This window comes from Equus caballus, chromosome 5 (assembly GCF_041296265.1).
Source record: "Equus caballus isolate H_3958 breed thoroughbred chromosome 5, TB-T2T, whole genome shotgun sequence".
NCBI lineage: Eukaryota > Metazoa > Chordata > Mammalia > Perissodactyla > Equidae > Equus > Equus caballus.
The window spans coordinates 80,668,066-80,691,794 of NC_091688.1; the positions used below are offsets into that span (position 1 = coordinate 80,668,066).

The 23,729-nt window shown below is 40.5% G+C and overlaps 1 protein-coding gene across 13 annotated transcripts in view; it reads left to right on the forward strand.

Annotated features, from left to right (window-relative positions):
- The window catches only part of KYAT3 (kynurenine aminotransferase 3), a 54,370-nt gene that overhangs the window by 385 nt on the left and 30,256 nt on the right, over nucleotides 1-23,729 (forward strand). For 2 of the 13 annotated variants that reach the window (XM_070267336.1, XM_070267327.1), the window contains exons 2-5: nucleotides 4,633-4,974; nucleotides 5,519-5,618; nucleotides 21,391-21,449; nucleotides 22,046-22,190. Coding sequence is in view for 12 of the 13 variants with exons in the window: in XM_070267327.1 (XP_070123428.1) it covers nucleotides 4,967-4,974; nucleotides 5,519-5,618; nucleotides 21,391-21,449; nucleotides 22,046-22,190 (312 nt within the window). In the remaining variant the exon portion in view is untranslated. Of the gene's footprint in view, nucleotides 1-17; nucleotides 555-626; nucleotides 1,319-1,688; nucleotides 1,900-4,632; nucleotides 4,975-5,518; nucleotides 5,619-13,943; nucleotides 15,613-21,390; nucleotides 21,450-22,045; nucleotides 22,191-23,729 lie in introns of those variants that run through there. The other 11 variants (XM_070267332.1, XM_070267331.1, XM_070267330.1 and 8 more) reach the window with 11 other exon arrangements.

The window sequence follows — 23,729 nt, forward strand, 5'->3', positions numbered from 1 at the left end:
GAGGCAGCGAGGAGGGCAGGGGCCCCTGCTGGAGCGGCGCGCCGGGCGGGGCGGGAGCAGAGCCGGGGCCGCGTTTCCTTCAGGCCTCGGCCGAGGCCTGGGGCGGGGTCCCTGCCCCGAGCCCTGGCGGACGGCGGCGGCGGCTGCAGAGGGTCCGCGCGGGAATGACAGCGTGTCCTCTGGAGAGAGTGCCACCGAGGTGACTGGCCTTCTAGGGTCGGACCCCGGACCCCGGTCATCGTCTGCCCCTCGGCAGTTTTGGCATTTTGAAGACAGTGTGGGAAGGTAACGCCGTCCCCAGTTCATCCTTAACAGGATTTTTAATAAAAGAGGAAACAGAGGCTGTTAACTTGCCACGTAAGTGAAGCTTAGTGGAATCCGCAGTTTTTAGAGAAAAGAGAAGAGCAGTCCCATCTGCCTCTGGAGTCCGAGCAGCTGCAGGCTCGTGCAGTCGTCTCTCCGGCTCGCGGCCCCGGGGCTGCGCGAGGAGACTTGGGGCAGCCGGCTCCGCTCTCGCCAGGCTGCAGACCAGCCGTCAGAAGGCTTCGCTCACGGTGCGCAGGACCTGAGCCCTGCAGGCCTCCGCCCCTCGGCCGCCCTGCCTCCCTCCGGAGAAAGCCCCTCCCACCTCCTCCCCGTATGCGCAGTGGTTATAAGTTGATCCTGTGGCTTAAGTCCAGTGTTCAAACTTTTACATCTCGCTTTGCTTTGCTTACCTTTTACTCTGAATCTGCCTGCAACAGTTCGTCAGTCTTCTCAATATCTGGTCGCTCCAAATATGCCACGTATCCTTTAAACAGTCTACTCCAATGATTATAAATAGGCAGTTTATTGTTCTACTGATCATGCATATCTGAATATGGAGTTTATCTTATGTATAATATGCCATAATCAGGTTTACTAGGTCACCCTGATTCACAGTTGCCTGATTTTCTTCGCAGAACATTGTTTTTATGGAGAAACTAGAAAACTATAGTGAAGATATTATTTAGAATTAAAAACCATTTACCTTTTGATTTTCTTCCAACTTTTCAGTGGCATCCAGATTTTTTTTTTTATTTAGCTTATTGGTGAATATACATTTGGGACGTTAATTGCGTTAGGAAAGTCCTGCTCAAAAAATTGTTTAAAGTACAGAAGAAAAATAGCTGCAGAGGTTCTGAATCTGTATCTAGCAGCCTGCTTAGATTTCTCTGAAGCTGTTTTTTCACTGATGCCCCCACAATGCCTTCCATGATGAGATTACCTAGTGAGACAGTAATGAGGGAGAAGGAAAGAGAGCCCAGATCTGGGTGCTGAGGAGTACCCTCGTTTCATGGTAGGTTGGGGGAGAAGGAAGAGGAAAATGTGGGATTGTAGGATGTTTCTACATACTGTTTCTACGGGCTGTTTCTGGGATGAGACACAGCTTGTCCAGCGGTATCTAAAGCTGCAGATTGCTCCAGGAAAGTGAGAATTGTGAAATGTCTCCTGGATTTAACAATACAGAGGTCAAAATCGACTTGAGAAAGAGCTGCCTCTGTGGAGTAATGAGTATAAAAGTCAGATTGTACTAGGTTGAGTATAGATTGAGGACAAGGAGACAGCTAATAAAATGATACCTTTTTCCTTTTCGTTTTTTGCTGAGGAAGATTCACCCTGAGCTAACATCTGTTGCCAGTCTTCCTGCTTTGTTTTTTTAATTTCAGGTGCCACCACAGCATGGCCACTGACAGATGAGTCATGTAGATCTGTGCCCGGGAACCGAACCCAGCCCGCCTAAGCGGAGTGTGCCAAACTTAACCACTAGGCTACTGGGGTGGTCCATAAATTGATATCTTTTTAAAAGTTTTGCTTTCGAAAGAAAGTAAGTAACAAGGAAAGTTTTGATTTGAAGAGATGAGCAACAGGGAGGAGAAGGTAGAGTCAAGAGTTTTATTTTTTATCTGTATTTTTTGTTTGTTTTTATTGTTTTTTCAACTGGCAGAGTCTTGAGCAAGGGAAGCTGACTGACTCTATAGGAGAAAAAGGTAACAGTCAGTGGAGCAGGGTCTCTGCAGAGGTGGGCGAGAATGAGCTGTGAGTGTGGGAGGGCGGACCATCCTTTTGTAGCAGGGTCACTTCCTTTCCTATAATAGGAAGGAAGATAAAAGGATTTTTTAGGTTTGGTGTTTACCTTGAGAGAGTTCCCATCTGATGCCTTCTGTTTTCTCTGTGAGAGGAAACAAGATCATCTGCTTTGACTAAAGAGGGTTTTAGGTTAGAGTGGTGCGGGGAAAAAAATTAAAATAATCATCCTGGACTATAAGAGAGAATATTGCCTGTCCTCTTAGGGTTTTCAACTGGGCCTGAGAATTAAAGTGACATAAGACAGGAGAAAAGCACACAAATTGATTATAAGTTCTATGTGACACAGAAGATTTCATAAGAAAATGAAGACCCAAAGAAGTGGCAAAACCAAATGCTTTTATACCAGCTTGAACCAAGAGAGACAATTGTGGAAAAGTACCTGAAATGTATGAGGAGGCTAAAGAGGATAAGAATTATTCTAACAAAGTCTGTTTATACAGCCTTCTCAGCCTCAACTCCCTGTCTAAGAATGTCTCTTTTCTCCTGGTACAGGGAGGGCATCTTTCACATGGGAATTTCATCTACTGTTTTCAGGAGAAAGGGGGAGATAAGGATTGCCCCTTTTGCCTCTGCTGCTTTAGCTCAAATTAATCATTAGGCCAAAGTGGCATATTTTGAGATGCATATTCTGCCATCCTTCACCTATAAAATATAGTAGAAATGCTGGAGAGTGTTGGGGGTCAGTTTGAGATTAATGCCCATGAACTTGTGGTGAAACCAGTCGTAGCCTGCGTGACTTTCTCCAGCAGTCCACAGCTTCTTGGACCGTAGGAGAAACAGACTTTAACTGAGTTCATCCAGGGTGAGGATTTTTAAAACAGATGAAAAGACAGACTTGGGGTGGGAGGGGTGGTTAGAGCATTGTCAAGAACCTTATTGGGATGGTAGAACTGGCATCTAAACTGGAAAATAAAAGATGAGGGCTGATTGGGAAAAGGAGAGGCAACCTCTTAGAGATCTTGGTGATATTGAAGAACAGCAATAGTTGGAATAATTACACAAATTGAAAGGACAGTAGTTTATGGTCAAAGAGCAGATTGCTTCAGTTAATTACTTTGGAATTAGACCAGATTGAGGTTATGGCAAAGTGCAGGGTGTGACGGTAGGAGAGAGTGACTAAGGTGAAATGGATTAGAAGCTCAGTGGACATGGGGATGTGTCAGTTGTTGGAAGGGTTATCTCTGAAGACATTGAAATTACCTGGGATGATCACAGTCCTTTGAGTTGAGGAGAAAGCTGTGTGCCTAATGACACAGTCCTTAATGAATGACCAGGCGTTATCACCAGGTCAAAAGAACATCAGTGAGGCAGAGGAGGGAACTAATAATCTTGCAATGGGAAATGGACAGCAAGAGGTAGGTGGGGCGTATAAGAAAAAGCCAACACAGCAGAAGATGGATGTGGTATCTTCAGGGAACAGTAAGGTTTGAGTAAAGCAAGAACCCTGTGAGAACATAAAGTTATAATGGAATTTGCTGATTATGGTGCAGCTGTTTCAAAAGACACAGTGGAAGGTTTGGAAAGTGGAAAAGAAGTGAAGAGCTGGGTCAGTTGCCAGGTAGTACATTGCATTCAGAGGTAATGTGCTGTAGAAGACAGGTAGGGGAGAGAATGCTTTGGAATTTCCAGATGAAAGCAGGTGGATTTAGTGTCAGTTCCCTAAGGAGAATGGCCTGGTGGCCAGAGGGCATGGCTCACCCTCAGTGGGGTGAAATCTCCCAAGAGCTGCAGTTTGAGGTCACGCTGACCACCCAGTGACTTACAGTACCTTCTGAGATTGCCTTCAAACTAATGATTCATTTGTTTTGGAACATGGGGAAACTGAGGTTCAACAAGAGTCAGTGACTTGTCTGAGGATAGAAACCTGTTTTTAGGGTCTGGCCCCGTGGCCTAGTGGTTAAGTTCGACATACTCAACTTCGGCAGCCCCTTCGGTTCCCAGGCGCAGACATACACCACTCGTCAGTGGCCATGCTATGGCGGCAACCCACATACATATAGAGGAAGACTGGCAACAGATGTTAGCTCAGCAGCAATCTTCCTTGAGCAAAAGAGCAAGATTGGCAACAGATTGTTAGCTCAATGCCAATCTTCCTCACACACACACACAAAAAGGCTGATGTGATGTAGAATGAGTAAGAGGCTGTCAATTAAGCTGAGGTTTTATTGACAAGGTGAGGATTTTATATTTCACTTTTTAATAAACTTCCAATATATTGCTTTTCACATCCAGTGCTTTCTGAAGCCTTAACATTTTGGGAACTTAAAGAGATTCATAGCTAGCTTCAGTGGTCCCTTTGAATCCATAGAGTATAGCTCTTTTTCTAAAGTTTAACTATTAGAGATAGAGGAAATGCCATTCACTGACAGAACACTCAGAGTAAAACCCTATGAGATGATTCTGTTTACCTGAACATTTTTAGAAAGCTGAGTTTTCTTCTACTTCTAAGTGGCAGTATAATAATAGAATTTCCTATTGCTTTGATCTTCCTCCATTTACCCATGATTGATGATATCCCTACAGGTGGAAAAGTAATTCAGAATGCACACCTATTATGTAACTGGAATCTATTGAAATGGCTTCCTAGCTATCTATGGAAATGTTGAGGGAAGTATTATTTCAGAAAATAACCTAAGATTCTTTCGTATGTTTTTTATATTTATCAAGGACTTACCATAATCCTTCTAAAATAATTTTCTTTTCTTTCTTTTTTTTTTTCAGTGATGAAGCTTGGTCCTGAGTTACCATCTGTTGCCAATCTTCCTCTTTTTCTTTTTTCTCCTCAAAGCCCCAATACATAGTTGTATATCCTAGTTGTAGGTCATTCTAGTTCTTCTACGTGGGACGCCACCACAGCATGGCTTGGTGAGCAGTGTGTAGGTCTGTGCCCAGGATCCAAACCGGTGAACCCTGGGCTGCTGAAGCAGAGCACGTGAACTTAACCACTTGCCATGGGACCAGCCCCTCATTTTCTAAATAATCTGTTTCTAAAAACTTTAATTTACTACTACAAATTGTGCTTTTACTAGTGACTGTTATCCAGACAATTCTGAAATCTGAGTACTTCTTAGATTGAAATATTCTGGATTTTACAGCTGTGAGAAATGGAACTTTTACTTACTGTAGTTTAGTGCAGTTGACTAAATAGAGCCTAATTTTTTTAATTCACAGTATCCTTTCAGATCCCTAGTTTAAAATGGCATATGCATAAATTTGTATAAGGTAATGAGGAGTCTATTAGAATGATTTGAATGATTCTGGTGATGAGATTATATCACAGAAAACACCTATCAAAAACTTATATATATATTTTATATAAGCTGGTGATCTGTCAGTTAGCTGCAGGTGTCTGATAGTGATGTAAATATTACACATTTACTCCTTTTAAAAACTTTTCTTTATCCTGTAGCATAGTTTTGGCCCAGAGGAGACTCGGCTCCCTTGAAAGTAGAACTAAATTCCTGAAGACAATTTATTCTTCAAAAATCCTGGGACTCTCTACTTCTGCTGTAGGTATTGCTTAATCACTTACATATTGTACATATTCTGCTATGTCAAAAAAAGATGGAATTTTTCAAATACTTTATAAGTATTTTGTGGGAGTGAATATTTCTGTTATGTAAACTGAGGTCGTCTCTTTCATTGGCTAGAACTGACATTCACTGAGCAACTGCTTGCCTGTCTGTATCAGGACTAGTGCTGGGCATTGTGTATTCATTATCTTATCTTATCTTTACAAAACTTTTCAAGTTAGGAATTGTTATCTTTCTGTTTCACAAATGAGAGAGTGGAAGCTTAGATAGGTTTAGTAACTTGCTCAAGGTCACACAGCTTGTAAGTGGCATAACCAGAATACTACACTCACCTCTGTCTAGTTTGAGCGGTCTAAAGAGCTGGCTCTGTATACTCAAGAAAGGATAGTATAGTGACTATAAGTGCAGGCCCCGTGACTTCCAGTTTATAGGAAATATGGCAGATTGAGGACCAGGTTATGTGACATGGAAAAGCAAACAAATCTAGAATGTGGTTCATAACCACAGGGTGGGTAACTGACCCGTTTTCTTCAACAAGTGGCATGGGGGAAAAGTGGGATGGAGTGTTTCAGAGGGACTGCTCTGGGACGAAAAGAGGCTTAAGAACCACAACCAGTAACATGATGTGTGGACCTTGTTGAGGAACTTGGTCCAATCAAAGTGTAAAAAGACATTTTTAAAGACAACTGGAGAAATATGAATGTGGATTGAGTATTAGATGATACCAAGGAATTATTATTAATTGATATGATAATGACATTGAAGTTGTATAAGAAAATGTCAATATTTTTTAGATATGTATACCAAGTATATTGCTGTAAAATGACTTAAGCTCTCAGATTTGCTTTAGAACTAGTCATCAATAAAAAACAAAAAGAAAAAGGAGAGAGATTAAGCAAAAGAGGCAAAATCCTGATAATTTGAATCTAGGTAACATGTATATGAGTGTTTTGTATTATGTTGAATCATATGAACTTGTTATTTTTGTAGGTCAAAAATGGGTGAATGTTGCCAGTTTGAAATTGTTCAACCTAATTGTAATCTCTCAACTTTTATATAGGTTTGAAATTTTTATAAAAACCATCATCAACTTCTTCCTGTACACATAAACACTATAACTTCTACCTTGTAAACGCCTTGAATTCTGTCTCCTCTTGATACCACCCTGACTACCTTGGTCCAGGTCCTCCTCCATGCAGAGAAGTTGGTTGAAGCCAGGCAGTGGGTGCAGTCACGTAGGGTTGTCACATGAAGCCACAGTACAAAATTGAGGCTGCTTGTGTGCAGAACCATTAGCTGCAGAGCTCTGTTAGAATGTACATGCCCAGGACCCATCATAAGAGAATCTGATTCATCTGGAGTGTATTGCAGGTGATTCTGGATGTACATCCCGGGTAAGAACCACTGACAGTTCATTATTCAAATCTGCAGATTGTCTGAGACAGAATTCAACGCTGTCCATCTTTGACAACCACGTCAGAAAAGTCCCTACTTTCCTATTTATCAGAGTCTTTGCAGTTAAATAGTCACGCAGGTAAATAAGTATTCTTCCTGCTGTTGGGCAAATGATAAAAGCAGATGATCAGTGTATCAAGAGTAGTAGTGATAAGTTTAAATCAAGAAAGGCTTACTAGAACCAGCCAGACTATTTACTGTAAACCTGTTTTTTCACTGGAAAATTCTTCTCATCCATACCATCATTAAAATTGAAAACTTACTCTACAAGTTACCTCTGAGGAAGGGAACATAATGGGGGATGGCTGCACTTTATCTGGATCATTTGCTTTTCTTACCAAAAAAGTTTCATTTTTATTGCTTCTGTAATTTTAAATAAATAATATTTTAAATGTTAAGAAAACAATTACTGCTATAAAGCAAGAAAAGAATAAGAGGCACCCAGGATGAAAATCACTATCTATCCCCTATTTTAGCACTTAGATCTTAAAGGTATAGAAACTGGGAGATAAAATTTATATAATCCTCTGGTGCCACAAAGCCAGAGAACAAATTAATAGATAGATGAGAGAGAGACAGGAAGAGAAAGATAGAAGGAAGGAAGGGAAGAAGAAGCATGGAAAGAAGGAAGGAGTCATTGTTTTCGAGAGATCTCATGGAGCGCCAACTCCCACTATCTGATAGTGTCACCCTTTTTTGGTCTAGTCTTCATTTAAGGTTTAGTCATTCAGATTGTAATTCTTAGCCCTTTGGTTTTCTCCTCTTCTTCCATTAATAGCTTCCTGTCTGCTTATCCTTAAAATAGCCTTCCTAAATAGGAATTCTCAGGGAAACTATTATGTGTGATACTATAATGGTTGGTACATGTAACACATTTACATAGAACACCAAGAGTAAAAGTGATGCGGGCTTGGCAAGCCGAGGAGTCCAAAGAAAGATTTCTTGGACTCTCAAGGTCTGATGGTAGTGCTCTTTTTTTCTTTTTCTTTTTTTTTTTTTTAAAGATTTTATTTTTTTCCTTTTTCTCCCCAAAGCCCCCTCCTACATAGTTGTATATTCTTCGTTGTGGGTCCTTCTAGTTGTGGCATGTGGGACGCTGCCTCAGCGTGGTTTGATGAGCAGTGCCACGTCTGCGCCCAAGATTCGAACCAACAAAACACTGGGCCACCTGCAGCTGAGTGCACGAACTTAACCACTCAGCCACGGGGCCAGCCCCAGTGCTCTTTTTTTCAGAGAATAGCATGAAGTAGCATGGGACAGGACCCATGGGCAGTGAAGAGCTGCAATGGGTTGAGGTAGGGCTAAATTTATAAGGCATAGGTATGTGAGTTATCTCTTTACAAGATAAAGGAAAGATTATGTTTTAAAAAAAAAGTCATTAAAATGGTAATCGCGCATGTGGGGTCTGATTATTGGGTGGGCCTATAACTTTGGATAAGAATCAGATCGGATCAGGTCAGGACATCCTATGCTGGCTGGAGGATGATATAGTTTGGTATGTAGGGCAGGATGCCTTGAGCTTTTCTCCCTGTGGCAGCCTTGATCCTCATCAAAACCTAAATATAAACTGTGGGTGCTGGGTGATAATGATGTGACAGTGTTGCTTCATCTATTTTAACAAATGGACTACTCTGAGGGGATGTTGGCTGGGGAGTCTGTGGGGGTGGCAGGGGGGTATTATGGGAATAATTCTCTGAACTTTATGCTCAATTTTGCCGTGAACCTAAAACTGTTCTAAAAAATTGCCTATTATTATTCTTTTTTTTAAAAAGGTCTTCTTGAATTTACATGCCCACGAGAAAAGCACAAAAACATTTATTATATAGCAATTAGGACAAAAACTTTCCCTTCTCTTTCAATCTGTCCTTCCCTAAAGAAATCACAGCCCTCTTTTTTGATGTGAAAAACGTTATCTGTTGTAGATTTAGTCCATACCCACATCCTCTTACCTGCTTTGGTGTTGTCAACACAAAGAATCCATAACCAACCTATAAATCAAAATTGGGGTGAGTTTATTATGAGCCAGAGTGAGAATTATAACCTGGGAAGGCCTGGAAGGCATTCTGGAGGAGGTTGGTTTTCAGTACAGTCTTATATCTTTGTAGAACGAAGAACATACATTAAACACACCCAGGATAAGTTTTCATCAAATTTTCAAAGAGATATTCAGTTGCAAATTAGCAGGTCAACATGACCATGATGTCAACAAAGGGACTAATCCAGGCGTTACCAATAGAGGGGAGGAAGGGAAGTATGCATTCTTTGCTTTAATGGTTAAGCTGATGTACAATGTATGTTTGATAGGCCATAAGCCAGGCTTTTTTAATTGAATCAGTTTTGAATGGGAATAGTTACCCCATATACCTCCATACGTGAAAATCTCTCGTCAGTGTAAAGTTACAGTCATTCATCCTTAATAGCAGGGATACCTTCTGAGAACTGTTAGGCGATTTTGTCTTTGTGCAAATATCAGAGTGTACTTACACAAACCTAGATGGTACAGCATAGTACACACCTAGGTTATATGATACTAATCTTACGGGACCCCTGTCATATATGGGGTCTGTTGTTGTCCAAAACATAATTATGCAGTGCACGATTGTCTTCAACCTTCTTGTATCTGAGAGAATCTTTTCCACTATGAATTTAACTCATTTAATCATCATAACAATTGCATGGAGTAGGCATTCATTTTCCTTTTTAATAAATGAGGAAACAGTTTCAGTAACCTGCCTACTATCACACAGGAGTTTTGTTATTTAAGTTTGAACTAAGATCTCCCTGGCTTGAAAGCTCTTTGCATTAAACAAGCTTGAATATTTTAATTTTAATTAGAATGTAGGCATCTATTACAGAGCACAGAGCTTGGCAGGTCTGTGAGGGACTGTGTACAGGCTCGCCCCAAATCTTGCTTTACACCTCTTCTTGGTTTAAGTGCCTGGCAGAAAGTACCTGCCTGTCAGTCTCCAACCCTAATTTCTATGAGCTATTCTGATTGGTTTGGGGGTGGGGGAAGGTGAATCGGATTACACAGTCTAGAAACCCAGAAGGGCTCACTCCTATGAATTTGAGTGGGGGCAGTAAACTCACTGCCTACCAGCTTACTCACATCAGATCTTTGCTTGAACTCAGTTTTCAAAGAGAATAAATCAGACTGTTTTTTTCTTGACCTGACTCTCTTTCCAGGTATTCCGGCTGCATATTTACCTGTTCTGTCAGAGCTCAAGGTTAGAGAAACCCTTGTTTCCAATGTTAAAAAACAAAATTCATCTGAGTAAATTTTAAAGATCTTGTTGGCTTTATTCAGTGATTCTGGAGTCGGGCAGCGTCCCATCTAGCAGGTAGAAAGGAGCTCTGAGGAACTGTGCAAAATGAAAGACTTTTATAGGCAGAAGGAAGTGGGAACAAAGAAGGTAGACGAGCAAAAAGTGGATTGATTATGGCAAGGTCACCTTTTTATTTTATTGATAGGAGAGAACAAAGCAGAAGTTATAACCAGTTCAAAGGAAAAGTTGAAAAGCACAAATTTATATGCAGTGGAGAAATTGAATGCAAATAAAGTCAAAACTGGTTTTTGCACAGGGTGGAGGGAAGTCCATCAAAACTCTAGGAGCAGAGTTTGCATGCCTGTCAGTTACCTTGGTTTACAAAGGTGCAAATGAGTCAAAGACCAGTGCTAGCCCTGCCAGAATCAGCCCTGTAAGGGTGTGCTATAGCCACTGCTTAGTTTTCCATTGAAGTACACATTTTTTTCTACAATATATCTCTCAGAGGGGATCAAAATTCCTTCCCCTTCACTCATTTGTTTAGTCAACAAGTATCAAATAACTACAACATATCAGGCACAGTAATTATAAAGTAAAGCAACTAAACATGTGTCGCTTAAAAGTTCCAGGTAGGGGACCCGCCTGGTGGCGCAGCAGTTAAGTTCGCACATTCCGCGTCGGCAGCCGGGGGTTTGCCGGTTCGGATCCCAGGTGTGGACGTACACACTGCTTGTCAAGCCATGCTGTGGCAGGCATCCCACATATAAAGTAGAGGAAGGTGGGCATGGATGTTCTCTCGGGGCCAGTCTTCCTCAGCAAAAAAAGAGGAGGATTGGTGGCAGATGTTAGCTCAGGGCTAATCCTCCAAAAAAAAAATAAATAAATTTAAAAAAAAAGAGAGGAAAGTTCCAGGTAAATATGTGCTCCTCTGAGTTCATTATGATTGGATTTTTCTGTCCCTACTTTGCATGTCCACTTCTGAGTTTTACTTTCGGTTCTTCTACCATTACAGGTACATTCTGTTGTTTTCCTATGCCATCTAGTGGCGAAAGAATGTAATTTGTCTGGCTTTTTGGATATATAGTCACACCTTGGAAAACATCTAAAATCTATGAGATAGTTCTGTTAATATCTGCTTGCTTGAGGAGCATTTTGTCCAAAGGGAGAAAAAAGACATGATTTTCGAGTACCCTGGCAGCTCTTTTTTTTCAGTTTTTAAAGAATCTTTAATTTTTTCATAGAGTTTATTTTCTTGGAGCATTATAGGTTCAGAGCAAAATTGAGCGGTTCCCATTTACTCACTGCCCCTACATATGCATAGCCTCCCCCGTTATCCACATCCCCCACCAGACTGGTACATTTGCTACAAACATTGAACCTACACTGACACATCATTGTCACCCAAAGTCTATAGTTTATGTTAGGGTTCACGGTTGGTGGTGTACATTCTGTGGGTTTTGAGAAATGTATAATGACATGAATCTGCCTTTATAGTATCATACAGAATAGTTTCACTGCCCTAAAAGTCCTCTGTCTATGTATTCATCCCTCCTCCCCCTAATTCCTGGAAACCACTGATCTTTTCACTGTCTCCATGATTTTGCCTTTTCTAGAATGTATATAGTTGGAGTCATAAAGTATGTAGCCTTTTCAGATTGGCTTCTTTTACTTTGGAATATGCATTTAAGGTTCCTCCATGTCTTTTCAAAGCTTGATAGCTCATTTCTTTTTAGCACTGAATAATATTCCGTTGTCTGGATGTACGACAGCTTATTTATCCATTCACCTACGGAAGGACCTCTTGGTTGCTTCCAAGTTTTGGCAATTACGAATAAAGCTGCTATAAACATCCATGTGTAGGATTTTATATGGACATAATTTTTCAACTCTTTTGGGTAAAATACCAAGGAGTTGATTGCCAGATTGTACAGCAAGAGGTTATCTTCTAAATAAAAGTCTTGGGGCTGGCCCCATGGCCTAGTGGTAAGTTTGGCACACTCTGCTTTGGCAACCCAGGTTCACTTCCCAGGCACAGACCTACACCCCTCAGCAGCGGCTATGCTGTGGCAGTGACCCACATACAAAATAGAGGAAGATTGTCAACAGATGTCAGCACAGGGTGAATCTTCCTCAGAAATAAATAAATAAAAGTCTTTTGTAAGATATAGGTATTGTAAATACTTTCTCTCATTTTGTGACTCATCTGACAACTATTTAAGAGATATTTCAGCCCACTGAATGGTATTATGGAGGATGAAAATAGACAACTTTTTCCTCTACCCTCCTAGGTTTTCTAGCTGAGGCCTTGAGAATTAGACTGACAAAAAGACAGATTAAAACAAGAGTAAAAACAGATTTCATTAACATGTGCATTGCACATAATAAACACAGGAGAACTCAGTTATGAGTGACTCAAAGGGGTGGTAAGAACTTGGGCTTCTATAGCAACTTAACAAAGAGCAGTAAATTTGTAGAGAAGTGACAAGACAAAGGAAAAGGAGTTTAGGAGTGAAAGGTAGGGTTGTTTTAATAAGCTTGATTGTATAGATTCCTCTGGTGCTGTCTCAGCTGATAAGAGTCTAGAAATGTCTTTGGTGATTAAAAATGTCCTGCCTACCCTAGTAGAGAGGAGGAGGCAGAGTTTTTCTTGTGTCTGCTGCTTATTACCTTCAGCTCAAAATGTCCTTATATGAAAGTGGCATATTTTGGGGTGACTTATGCTGATTTCTTAGAATAGCGTAATAGATTTTTTTAAGTCAAGCAATATTTGAGTGTTCACCATGTGCTACTGCACTAAGCGTTTTTATGATATCTCATCCTTGTAACTGTCCTATATTGTAAGTACCATTTTTATCTCCAATTTACCGATAAGGAAATGTAGGTTTAGAAGGGTTTAGTAATTTTCTTTACTCAGACTGTTAATGCTTTTCATCACTGTACTGTAGGTCCCTAAGCAAGATTATTGTTAATTCAATAAATATATTTTACTGAGAATCTAATATATGAACATAAAGATTTAGATATATGTGCAAATATATGTATACTTTTTTTCTAGGCTACCTGAAAGATATGAGAAATGAGACAAAGTTCAGGTTCTAAAAGAAAACCTAAACACAGACGTGCACACGTACCATCGAAACTGGGAAGGTAGAAGGAAAGAGATCTAGGGGAGAACAGGGGAAGAAAAGATTACTTGTAACTGGGGATCTGAGAACATTCCTTAGACATTCGATCTAATGTATATCTTGTTGGGTAGACTGTGCTTAAATAGGTGGATGCATTAGTTTGCTGTGGCTGCTATAAAAAATTACCACAAACTTGACAGCTTAAAACAACAGAAATGTCTTCTGTCACAGTTCTGGAGACCAGAATCCAAAATCAAGGCGTCAGAGGGCCACACTCCCTCCAGAGGCTCTAGGGGCGAATCCATTCCTTTCCTCCTCCAGCTCCAGCTTCTGGTGGCTGCAGGCATTCCTTGGTTTATGGTCACATCACTCTAATCTTTATTTATGGCCAGCATCTTCATATCTCTCTCTGCTCCGTCTTCGAGGGGCCTTCTCTGTGTGTGTATAGGCTCCCTCTGCCTCCTTCTTTTAAGGGTACCTGTTATTACATTTAGGGCCCACCTGGATAATTCAAAGTAATCTCCCCATCTGAAGATCCTTGATTTAGGGGCCAGCCCCATGGCCGAGTGGTTAAGTTCATGTGCTCCGCTTCGGTGGCCCAGGGTTTTGCTGGTTCGAATCCTGGGCGCGGACATGGCACTGCTCATCAGGCCATGCTGAGGCAGCGTCCCACATAGCACAACCAGAGGCACTCACAGCTAGAATATACAACTATGTACTGGGGGGCTTTGGGGAGAAGAAGAAGGGAAATTAAAAAAAGAAGAAAAAAGATTGGCAACAGATGTTGACTCGGGTGCCAATCTTTAAAAAAAAAAAATCCTTCATCTAATCACATCCATTAGGATATGAGGGTATGTGTTGCCATATAAGGTCACTTTCACAGGTTCCAGGGATTAGGATGCAGATATCTTTGGGGAGATCATTTCTGAGCCTACTACATTGGGGATGATGGAGAAGATCATATCAAACAGGAAAGAACTCAACGAAAATTATGGGAACTAGACACACCCTATCAGAGAGTGGCAGGTGGTCCTCTGCTATCGAATCACTTTATGTAACAGGGTGCCTGGTCGGGGAGAAGGCTGGACATAGATTCAGGGACTTGAATGGCAGGCTGGAATTTGAATTCCAATCCATAGATTGAGGAGTCACTGGAGATTTGCGAGCAAGATAGTAGCAACCCCTAATCTGTGTTTTACGTACATAACTCGGGAGCACTGCAAATGATGGATTAGAGTCAGTATACCATTGAAGTAATTCAAGATGAGGATATCTAAGAGGTAGGATTTCATCCACGTGTTCAGAAAATACTTTTGAACACATTACCTCCCATACCCCATTGTAGGGACTGGAGATACGGCTCTGAAGAAGACAAGTCCTTGTTTTCTGAGGTTCTCATTTTAGTGAGAGAGTCAGATAATTAACAAGATCAACAATTTCAAATAGTAGTGAATGTCGTAAGAAACATCAATAGACAAACATGCTAAAATTCTCAGTGGTGTTAGTAGGAGAGAAGGGATGGCTAATGCTAAGGCAGCCCTCTCTGAGAAAGTTCTGTTTCAGTAGAGAGCGTATTGAATAGAACAACGTAAGGAGCCAGCCGTGTGCAGATCTAAGAGAGGGGCATTCCAGGCAGAGGACACAGTGATTGCAAAGGCTGTTATGTCAGTTAGCTCATATCAGTAAACATTCCATTCTCACTCATGTTACCTGTAGGCTACGAGTCAGTTGTGGCTGTGCTTCAGGTCGCAGCTCTGCTCTATGTGTCTTCTTATCCCAGGATCCAGGCTAAAGGAGTAGCCCCGACATGAGACATGGTCTTCTCCTAGTAGAAGACAGAAGAATGAGAGACCAGGCAAAACCACGCAACAGCGTTTAAAGCTTCTCCTTGACATAGTGTATGTCACATTCCTTCACATGCCATTGACCAGAGCAAATCACGTGGCCAATCTCACCTACTGGAAAGGAGGGGTGAATAATTATATAGAGTAATATAATCTACGACACTTGGGAACAAACCTGTAGCATTTAAGGCATAGAAAGAAAAAAGGCTCGATGAGAATGGGGAATCTTGGTCTGTTTCGCTCACTGATATATCCCAAGCAGAAAAGTGCCTTCCACATTGTAAGTATTCAGTAAATAAGTGTTGCATGAATGAATGAAAGCCAGTGTGGTTAGACTATAAGTGAGACATGAGATTGCAGTCACTAGTAATCAATGAGTTGGCATGTAAGAGGAAACTTAATTTCACCCTTACCTTAGAATTTAGTTCTCCAGTCAGCTTTTCGCCCAACTCTGTTCAAGCAATAGGAGCTTGGGCTCCATACCTTCAGCTCTCTGTAGAGGCAGAGTGTCCACACCACTCTCCCTATTAGACTTCCCATTTAGAGAGACTTTCACAGACTGCTGTGGCCTGAGATGCTCCCTCCTTCTAAGGACAGCATTTCCTCCTGTTTTTCTGAAAGATACTCTTTTCCTCATTCCAACCATGTGTTTCAATAGGTGCTGGTATATTTATCGAGATACTCTCCAGGGGCATTGACAGGTTCCAGCTCAGGGAGCACACCTGGAAGGGCCGGGGCTTGGGGAGTCAGGTCTGGACCATTTTTTGACTGGGTGGTGAGCACGTTAAAGACATCATCAAAAAAAAAGACATCATCATTTGGTCAATCATCTCTACACTTCTGACAGTCTTACTCTACGCTGTTTTCTGTAATATTTTTTCATCATACTCTTAATAACCATTTTAATATAGCACTTTTTAAATTTGGGAGGAAATGCCAGTTTGTTAGCCAAGGCTGGGCCATTCAGAGCTCTTCCGTAGAAGTTTTGAAGCTGGACCCAGAGAAAGCAACTCTTAATTCCTCTATGGTGGTGAAAGTGTGAAGAATGACTGTGTCTTGCCTCATGTGGAGAAAGGCTAAGATTGGGTAGAAACATAGATGAAGCAGAGTCCTAGTGAGATTCAGGTCTCTGGTTTCACATACTCTTGAGCCTGGCTGTACTTCTCTCCTTGTCATGCTGACATGAGCTTTCTAATAAGTTCTTTTCACCTAAACTCTCAGATTGAGTCTCTGTCTGTATGACTAAGAGATCTGGTTAACACAGCTTTGGAGCTTCAAAGGATCTATGCACTGGAATGTTTCTTACCCTCAAAGCTGGGAAAGAGTATAACAGTTTCTTTTTAGTCATGTTGGGAACAATCAAATTTCTAGGAAACTCTCAAACTGGTAATGGGTCAATAAATTACCTTTCCAAAGGGAAAATGCACAAAGTTTCTTTTTAAAATCTATATTTAAACAAAAAAGACATCTAGGAAGTGGTGTAATGCTAAGGAATACCCAAACAATCAGGGAATGAATGAGTAAAGTGTGATCATGAACAACCTGAAGTACTACCTACTAATTAAAAGTGAAAATTTTATGATGACTAAGAAAACTCATAAAATGTTTGATCCTCTGGAGAGAAAAGGCAAAATATATAAAAACATTACAAATGATTACAACTATACATATCTAACTCATAGCTCTAGAAGGTAATGGATGTCTTGGCTACCCCAGCAGCCGGGCACCATATTAAAGGAGTGCCCATTATGCAGGTGCTCACTTTCTGCCCCAGCCTAGTCTTGAAGTAGCTGAGGCTTTTGGCTTCTCACGCCCGATTCTTCACATATCCAAGCACTAGCTGTGCTATTTCTGTTTCTGGCCTCGTCTTGCAGTCTTTTATCTTTTTTAGACCTGACTTATAGCCTGTCTTGATTTATCAGCCTCGATTTCCCCCGCTTCAACCCGCCATTTGGGAAAACGTTCTGCACTGTCGTATCCCACCTGAATGCGTCAGGTCTCACAGGCAGAGTCCTCAAAATATATGCCATTGGAACTTAGTATGCTAGGGTTCTAGGATACTGGGGAGTATTTCTTTTTTTCATCTTTCCAAACTGTCGTTGTTCCAGCACCATTGCAGTAAACATTTTAAAAGACTTAATAACAATAAGCTTTTTCTCATCTCCACCAGGAGTGGCATCTACTGTTGATTCTGTAGAACTGCATTTTTCAGCCTCAAAAAAAAACAGATGTGCTGATTATTTCACTAGCAGTTTTGTGTTTGTAACATAGCAGGACAGTATATGAATGCCAGGCGTTAGCCTACCTGGGAGCAGAAGCCACTTCATGGAGTTAGCTGGTCCAGAAATTGTATGGACCCTATAGAATTAGACTCCTGGGCTCGTACTTAATTCCCCATGGGATTCCAGGTTTATTTCCTAATACTGGATCCACTCTGAAAAGCAATTCTTAGACAGTGAGCATTTGCACCTACTGCAGAATCTTGACATCTTTGGACGTTGTAGGGTGTCTTACACATTTTCACCACTTACTCATTTCCTCGGGCTGCCTTAACAAAGTACCACAAACGAAGTGGCTTAAAGAACAAAAATGTATTATCTCAGTTTGGGATGCTAGAAGTCCAAGATCAAGGTGTTGCCAGGGCTGGTTCCTTCTGAGGGAAGTGAGGAAGAATCTGTTCGTCACCTCTCCCCTAACTTCTGGTGATTTGCTGCAATGTTTGGCGTTCCTTGACTTGTAGCAGCATCACCTCCATCTTCATCTTCAAGTGGCGTTCTCCCTGTATGGCAGTCTGTCTCTGAATTTCTCCTTTTTATAAGTATACCAGTCGTCTTGGATTAGGGCCCACCCTAATACCCTCAACTTATAACATTGCAGTGAACCTATTTCCAAATAAAGTCACATTCTGAGGTACTAGGTGTTAACAGTTCACCATGTGAACTTTGGGGGAACAGAACTGAACCCATAATAACCACCTATCTCATTATACCTCTAGGCTTCATTTCTGCCATGTCGATGTCAGGCTTAGCCATGGAATTGCTCAATGTGAGTAGAAGTGAGGTGTGTACAACTAAGCAGAAACTTTTAAGAATTTTTTTCCCTCTACTATGAAACTGGCAGTGCTCCAGATAAGGCAGTTTCATCAGTCTATGTCTCAGAGTGACAGTGACATGGAACACAGCAGCAGCTGACCTTCAGTGGATGTGTAGCATGAAAAAGAAAGAAACTTTTATGATTTTAAGCTGCCAATATTTTAGGGTCATTTGCTGTTGAAGCATAAAGTAACTCAAGCTGACTGAAACAATAAGTACCTCACATAACTTAAGCTAATTAACACCATAACTTCATTCCTAATGTGTGTGGTTTTTTCACTTATTCATCAGATGTTTGTTGAAAACTTGCCATGTGCTAGACGTAATACTCTGTGTTACTCTGCAATGGTTAATTTTATGTGTCAACTTGGCTAGGCCATGATACCCAGATACTTGGTCAAACACCAGTTTAGATGTCCCTGTGAAGGTATTTTTCAGATGAGATTAACGTTTAAATCAGTAGACTTTAAGCAAATTACCCTCCGTAATGTGGGTAGGCCTGATCCAATCAGTTGAAGGCCTTAAGAGACTGAGGTTCCCCCAGGAAGAGGGAATTCTGCCTCCAGACTGCCTTCAGACTCAAGCTGCAGCATCAGCTCTTCCGTGGGTCTCCAGCCTACTGGACAGCTCTGCAGATCTTGAAATGCCAGCCCGTGTAAATCGCAGGAGCCAATTCCTTAAAATATATCAGTGTGTGTATATATATATGAATACATTTTATTATATATAATATATAAATATTATATATACACATACACATCCTGTTGGTTCTGTTTCTGTGGAGAAACCCGATTACTAGAGACACAGATCAGTGAACAAACTAGACAAAGTCCTCATAGAGCTTATGGTCTAAGGGAGGATACAGACAAACAGAGAAATTACAATGATGTGGAGTAAATACTGGAAAGTATTACATGTAATAGGAGCACATAGGAAGGAGGAGCACCGAACTCTGTCATGGGGAATCAGAGAAGGCTTTCTGGAGGAAACAGGGCTAACTTGAGAACTGCAGGTGGCAGGTGGACTAGGGGTTAGCCAAGGCCTGGGACAGGGTGGTGGGGACCAGGGATTAGACTGAGTAGAGAACATGCATTGTCAACAGGGGCGGTGTTGCCCCCAAGGGGGAGAAAATTGTGCTTGGCAGGTGAAATGAACCTTAACTTTACAATGTTCTGTGACTATGCAGAGCTCAACTTTATCTGACAAAATTTTATCCTGTAATATTTAATGGGGGATGATTAGGGAAAAAGTCTACAATGTCTCCTTGGGGGGCAGTGATGAAAAAGAGGTTGAGAAACATGGGTAAAGAAAGACCACTAAGGTAGAGGGAATGATCACGTGTGAAGCTACAGAAATGAGAGGGAGCATGGAGTATTGGGAATAGTAGAATGTTTGAGGCACAGTGTTGGGAGGGAGCAGAGGCAGGGAGAGTACCGAGAGAAGAGGCTCTTCTAGACACAAATTTTAAAATTACATCTGAAAATGCATTGTGACCTCAATTATCTAAGTACTTTAAGTAAACTTGGATTGGATGTCTAAATTCTTGACTGCAGACTGTGCTCACCTTTTTGTATATGAATCTGTTCTTTGTGTTTTTAGTCACATATGAATGAATCATTAAGTTTTTAACATTTTTCTAGAGATGGCAAAGGAACAATTGGTAAAATATCTTTTTTCTGTCTGTCATTCTGGGACTTTTCAGTTTTATAATTGTGGTCTCTGGAATAGCATTGTGTTCAGGTGGGCATTAATCCTAATGCTGTTCTGGAAGCACATTCACCTCTGGGGAATTTGAATGTGATTCACTTTACTGGAGTTTTAAAGATTAAAAATATGAGAGCAAAATGGTGTTTTTCTTGATTCCATTATGGGTAATAGAATGAGAACAATGGTCTATTTTGTAGCCATTATCATTATCTTCCTCCCAGATTAAATTAAAATGACTTTAATATTCTATTAGGAAATCTTTACAAAAATGCTGCCGATCATTTTCTTTATTTCCAGCAGCTTGTTAACAATGAACTTGAAGCGAATTCAATGCTTTTGAGAAATAGTATGAACTTTATTTTGGATTCTAAAGAACTAAAAAATTGTATACTGTACCATAATTTTAACTTTTAATGCTTTTCTACCACAGCCCTGGCTTGCTTGATATAATTAGACCTGATCTAAATGTCTAACATACTTATTTAAGAGGCAGCCTTTCAATAATATTTTTTAGAAGGGCTATATGGAAATAGTTCTGAGTATGTGTTCTGGAGTCAGACTGCCTGGGTTCAAATCCTGAGTTGAATCTATTGGGTTTAAATGTTACTACTTTGTAAACTTGGGCAGATCTGTAACATTATGCTATCTTATCCTCTCTGTCCCTCACTTTCCTCAGATGAAAATTATGGCTAAAATAGAACCACTGCAGAGGGTGGCGTGAACATTAAGTGGGTTATGTAAACACTTAGAACAGTGCCTGGTACATTCTCAGTACTCATTAATGTTAGCTGTATTATTATTTGGAACCCCTTATTGAGTAGTTTTAAAACCATTTGTTGAGTGCTTCCTGTATGGCATCCAAGGGATTCACTTGTGAACTGTTCAGCATCTTACCTAAAGTGATCTTCAGAGCACAATTCAAGATATTTTTTTCAAACTGACATTTTTTTAGTATCATTATTGTTTTCTCTAGTGCCTTTGAGGCCTTTACACTGATTTATTTTTTAGTCTGGGATGACATTTTTGTTCTTATGTGAGAAGATAAACATCTAAAGTTTGTAAGAAAAAGCCTCCTTAGGGCAGTCGGTGGGAGATGAATTCTTCTACAGAATTTTGTACTGGAGTCTGGAATTTGCCTCTATGGTACTGCTTTTTCCATGGTGACAATAAGGAAAGGGAAGCATTACCCAAGGTTTTCTGGCATTTTTGTATTTTGATTAAAGAGATTTATAGGCCCTTTCAATATTTATGTCTTTCAGAAAATGTCTTCGAAATTCAAAAATGCAAAACGAATAGAAGGCCTTGATAGTAATGTGTGGTGAGTACCTTAGGATAAGCAATAATAATTTGGTGAGGTTTTCTTCCTACACATTTTTTATATCCTTAGTTGGGAATTTTTAGCCTTTTCTACAGTCTATAAATAAAGGCGCTTAGTTTAATTCATCCATTAAATGGAAATGGAAGGAAGTTAAAAATCTACACACTGATTTATTCCTTTAGCAAATGTGTTGAGCCCTGTGCTAGGCACTGGAAATACGCAGAGAAAAGGACGAATTTGGTTGATGCCCTCATGGAACTTACCTTCTAATCTGTGAACTCTTCTGATCGGCTCTACTCTCTAATGGTTGATAAGAGAACCTAACAACCCATATGGTTGAGGAAAAAAATCTATGATTATAATATGGGCATCATGGAATTGAGATTTGTAAGAAACATTAAGTGCTTTAGTTCAGCCATCATTTTATTAGGTAAAGTCATTTTGTAGATGGTAACATTTTTGTTGAAAACTCATTTTTTTTCATCTGTAAGACCCAACTAGGTCTTATTTTTCAGTTTCGTACTAAGACTATGAGGTCTAAAAAGCTAATTTTGTAATTGTAGTACTTATTAATATTAGTATTTTTTTTATCATAGGATTGAGTTTACCAAGTTGGCTGCAGACCCCTCTGTTGTGAATCTTGGCCAAGGCCTTCCAGATATATCCCTTCCTATGTACATAAAGGAAGAATTGTCAAAGATTGCAACAACGGATAGCCTGAATCAGTACACCCGGGGCTTTGTAAGTATATGAGGCCCCTGTGGGCCATAAGCTTGTATTTTATATTGTGCTGTATGTGAATGTACTGCTGTCACTCCTATGTAATTGACCTTCTGGGACCAGCTGATCCAACCTGATAACCAGTGGAACTTGCCCTTTTCTCCCAGGTTAAGCCATCCTCTACTTCTAGCCCCTCCACTGTCCTGTCTTCATCTTGGCTGTTGTTCTAGGGTGGGGTCCTATGGACACAAGGGAGGGAGAATATTCTCTGGAATCGTGTGTTTTCTCTCCCATTAACACTTATGCAGCCTCAGCACTTGCCTCTTAATTATTCTCCTCTATTTCCAACTGGTTACAGTTGGCCCTCCATATCCACACTTCTGCATCCGCAGAGTCAGCCGTCCACAGATGGAAAGACCTATGCTGGCTGTGTCTGTACTGAACGTGTACAGACTTTTTTTTCTTGTGATTATTCCCTAAACAATACAGTATAACAACGATTTCCATAGCATTTGCACTGTATGGATATTATAAGTAATCTAGAGATGATTTAAACTATAGGGGAGGATATGTGTAGGTTATATGCAAATACTACCCCATTTTATATTAGGGACTTGATCACGTGAGGATTTTGGTATCCCGGAAAGGTCCTGGAACCAATCTCCCTCAGATACTGAGGGAGGACTGTACTTTCTTTCTCTCCACCTCAGCCCAACCCCCATCCTTCTATGATGAAATGCCTAGGATATCCAGAAATTTCCTAGATTCTACAAAAAAACTACCCCAACTTAGTGAATTGAGCAAGGTTGCAGGACACAAGCCAGTATTCAAAAATCAATTATATTTTTATATACATGCTAAAAAGTAAAATTTTTTAGAATACCATTTACAATAGCATCCAAAAACATGAAATGTTTAGAACTGAATTTTTTAAATATATACAAGATCTGTACACTGAAAACTACAAAACATTGCTGAGAGGAATTGAACAATACCTAAGTAAATGGAGTGATAGACAAGGTTCATGATTGGGAGACTAATGTTAGTATGTCATTTTCCCCTAAACTGATCTATAGCAGAGTTTGGCAAGCTGTGGCCTCTGGGCCAAAGCTGACCCACCCCTGTATACTGTATAAAATTCTATTCGAACGTAACCATGCCCATTCATTTCCGTGTGTTCCAGTTTTTGTAAATGTATGTGAGTGTGTATGTGTTTTTATGTTGGTATCAGCACGGGGAGTGGTGTTGCACTGTCACCAGGCTGTGGACATTGGTCACCTCAGGGGAATGGGAAAGAAGTGATGTTGAGGAGAGATCATAATTTTTCTTTACAAATCTTTGCCTAGTTTTACGTATTATATGAAGCATGAATTATTTTTGTAATTAAAAAATTTTACAAACACAGACCCTTATTCTAAGGAAAGATGTATAATGTTGATAGTTGCTTTCAGATTACCCTATGCTGGAATTTGTTAGACCTGGTGTGAAAATGAAATTCAAAGGCAATTTTGGATTTCTAGGAGTGGTGACAACCTTCTCTTGCTTTTTCCACGATTCATA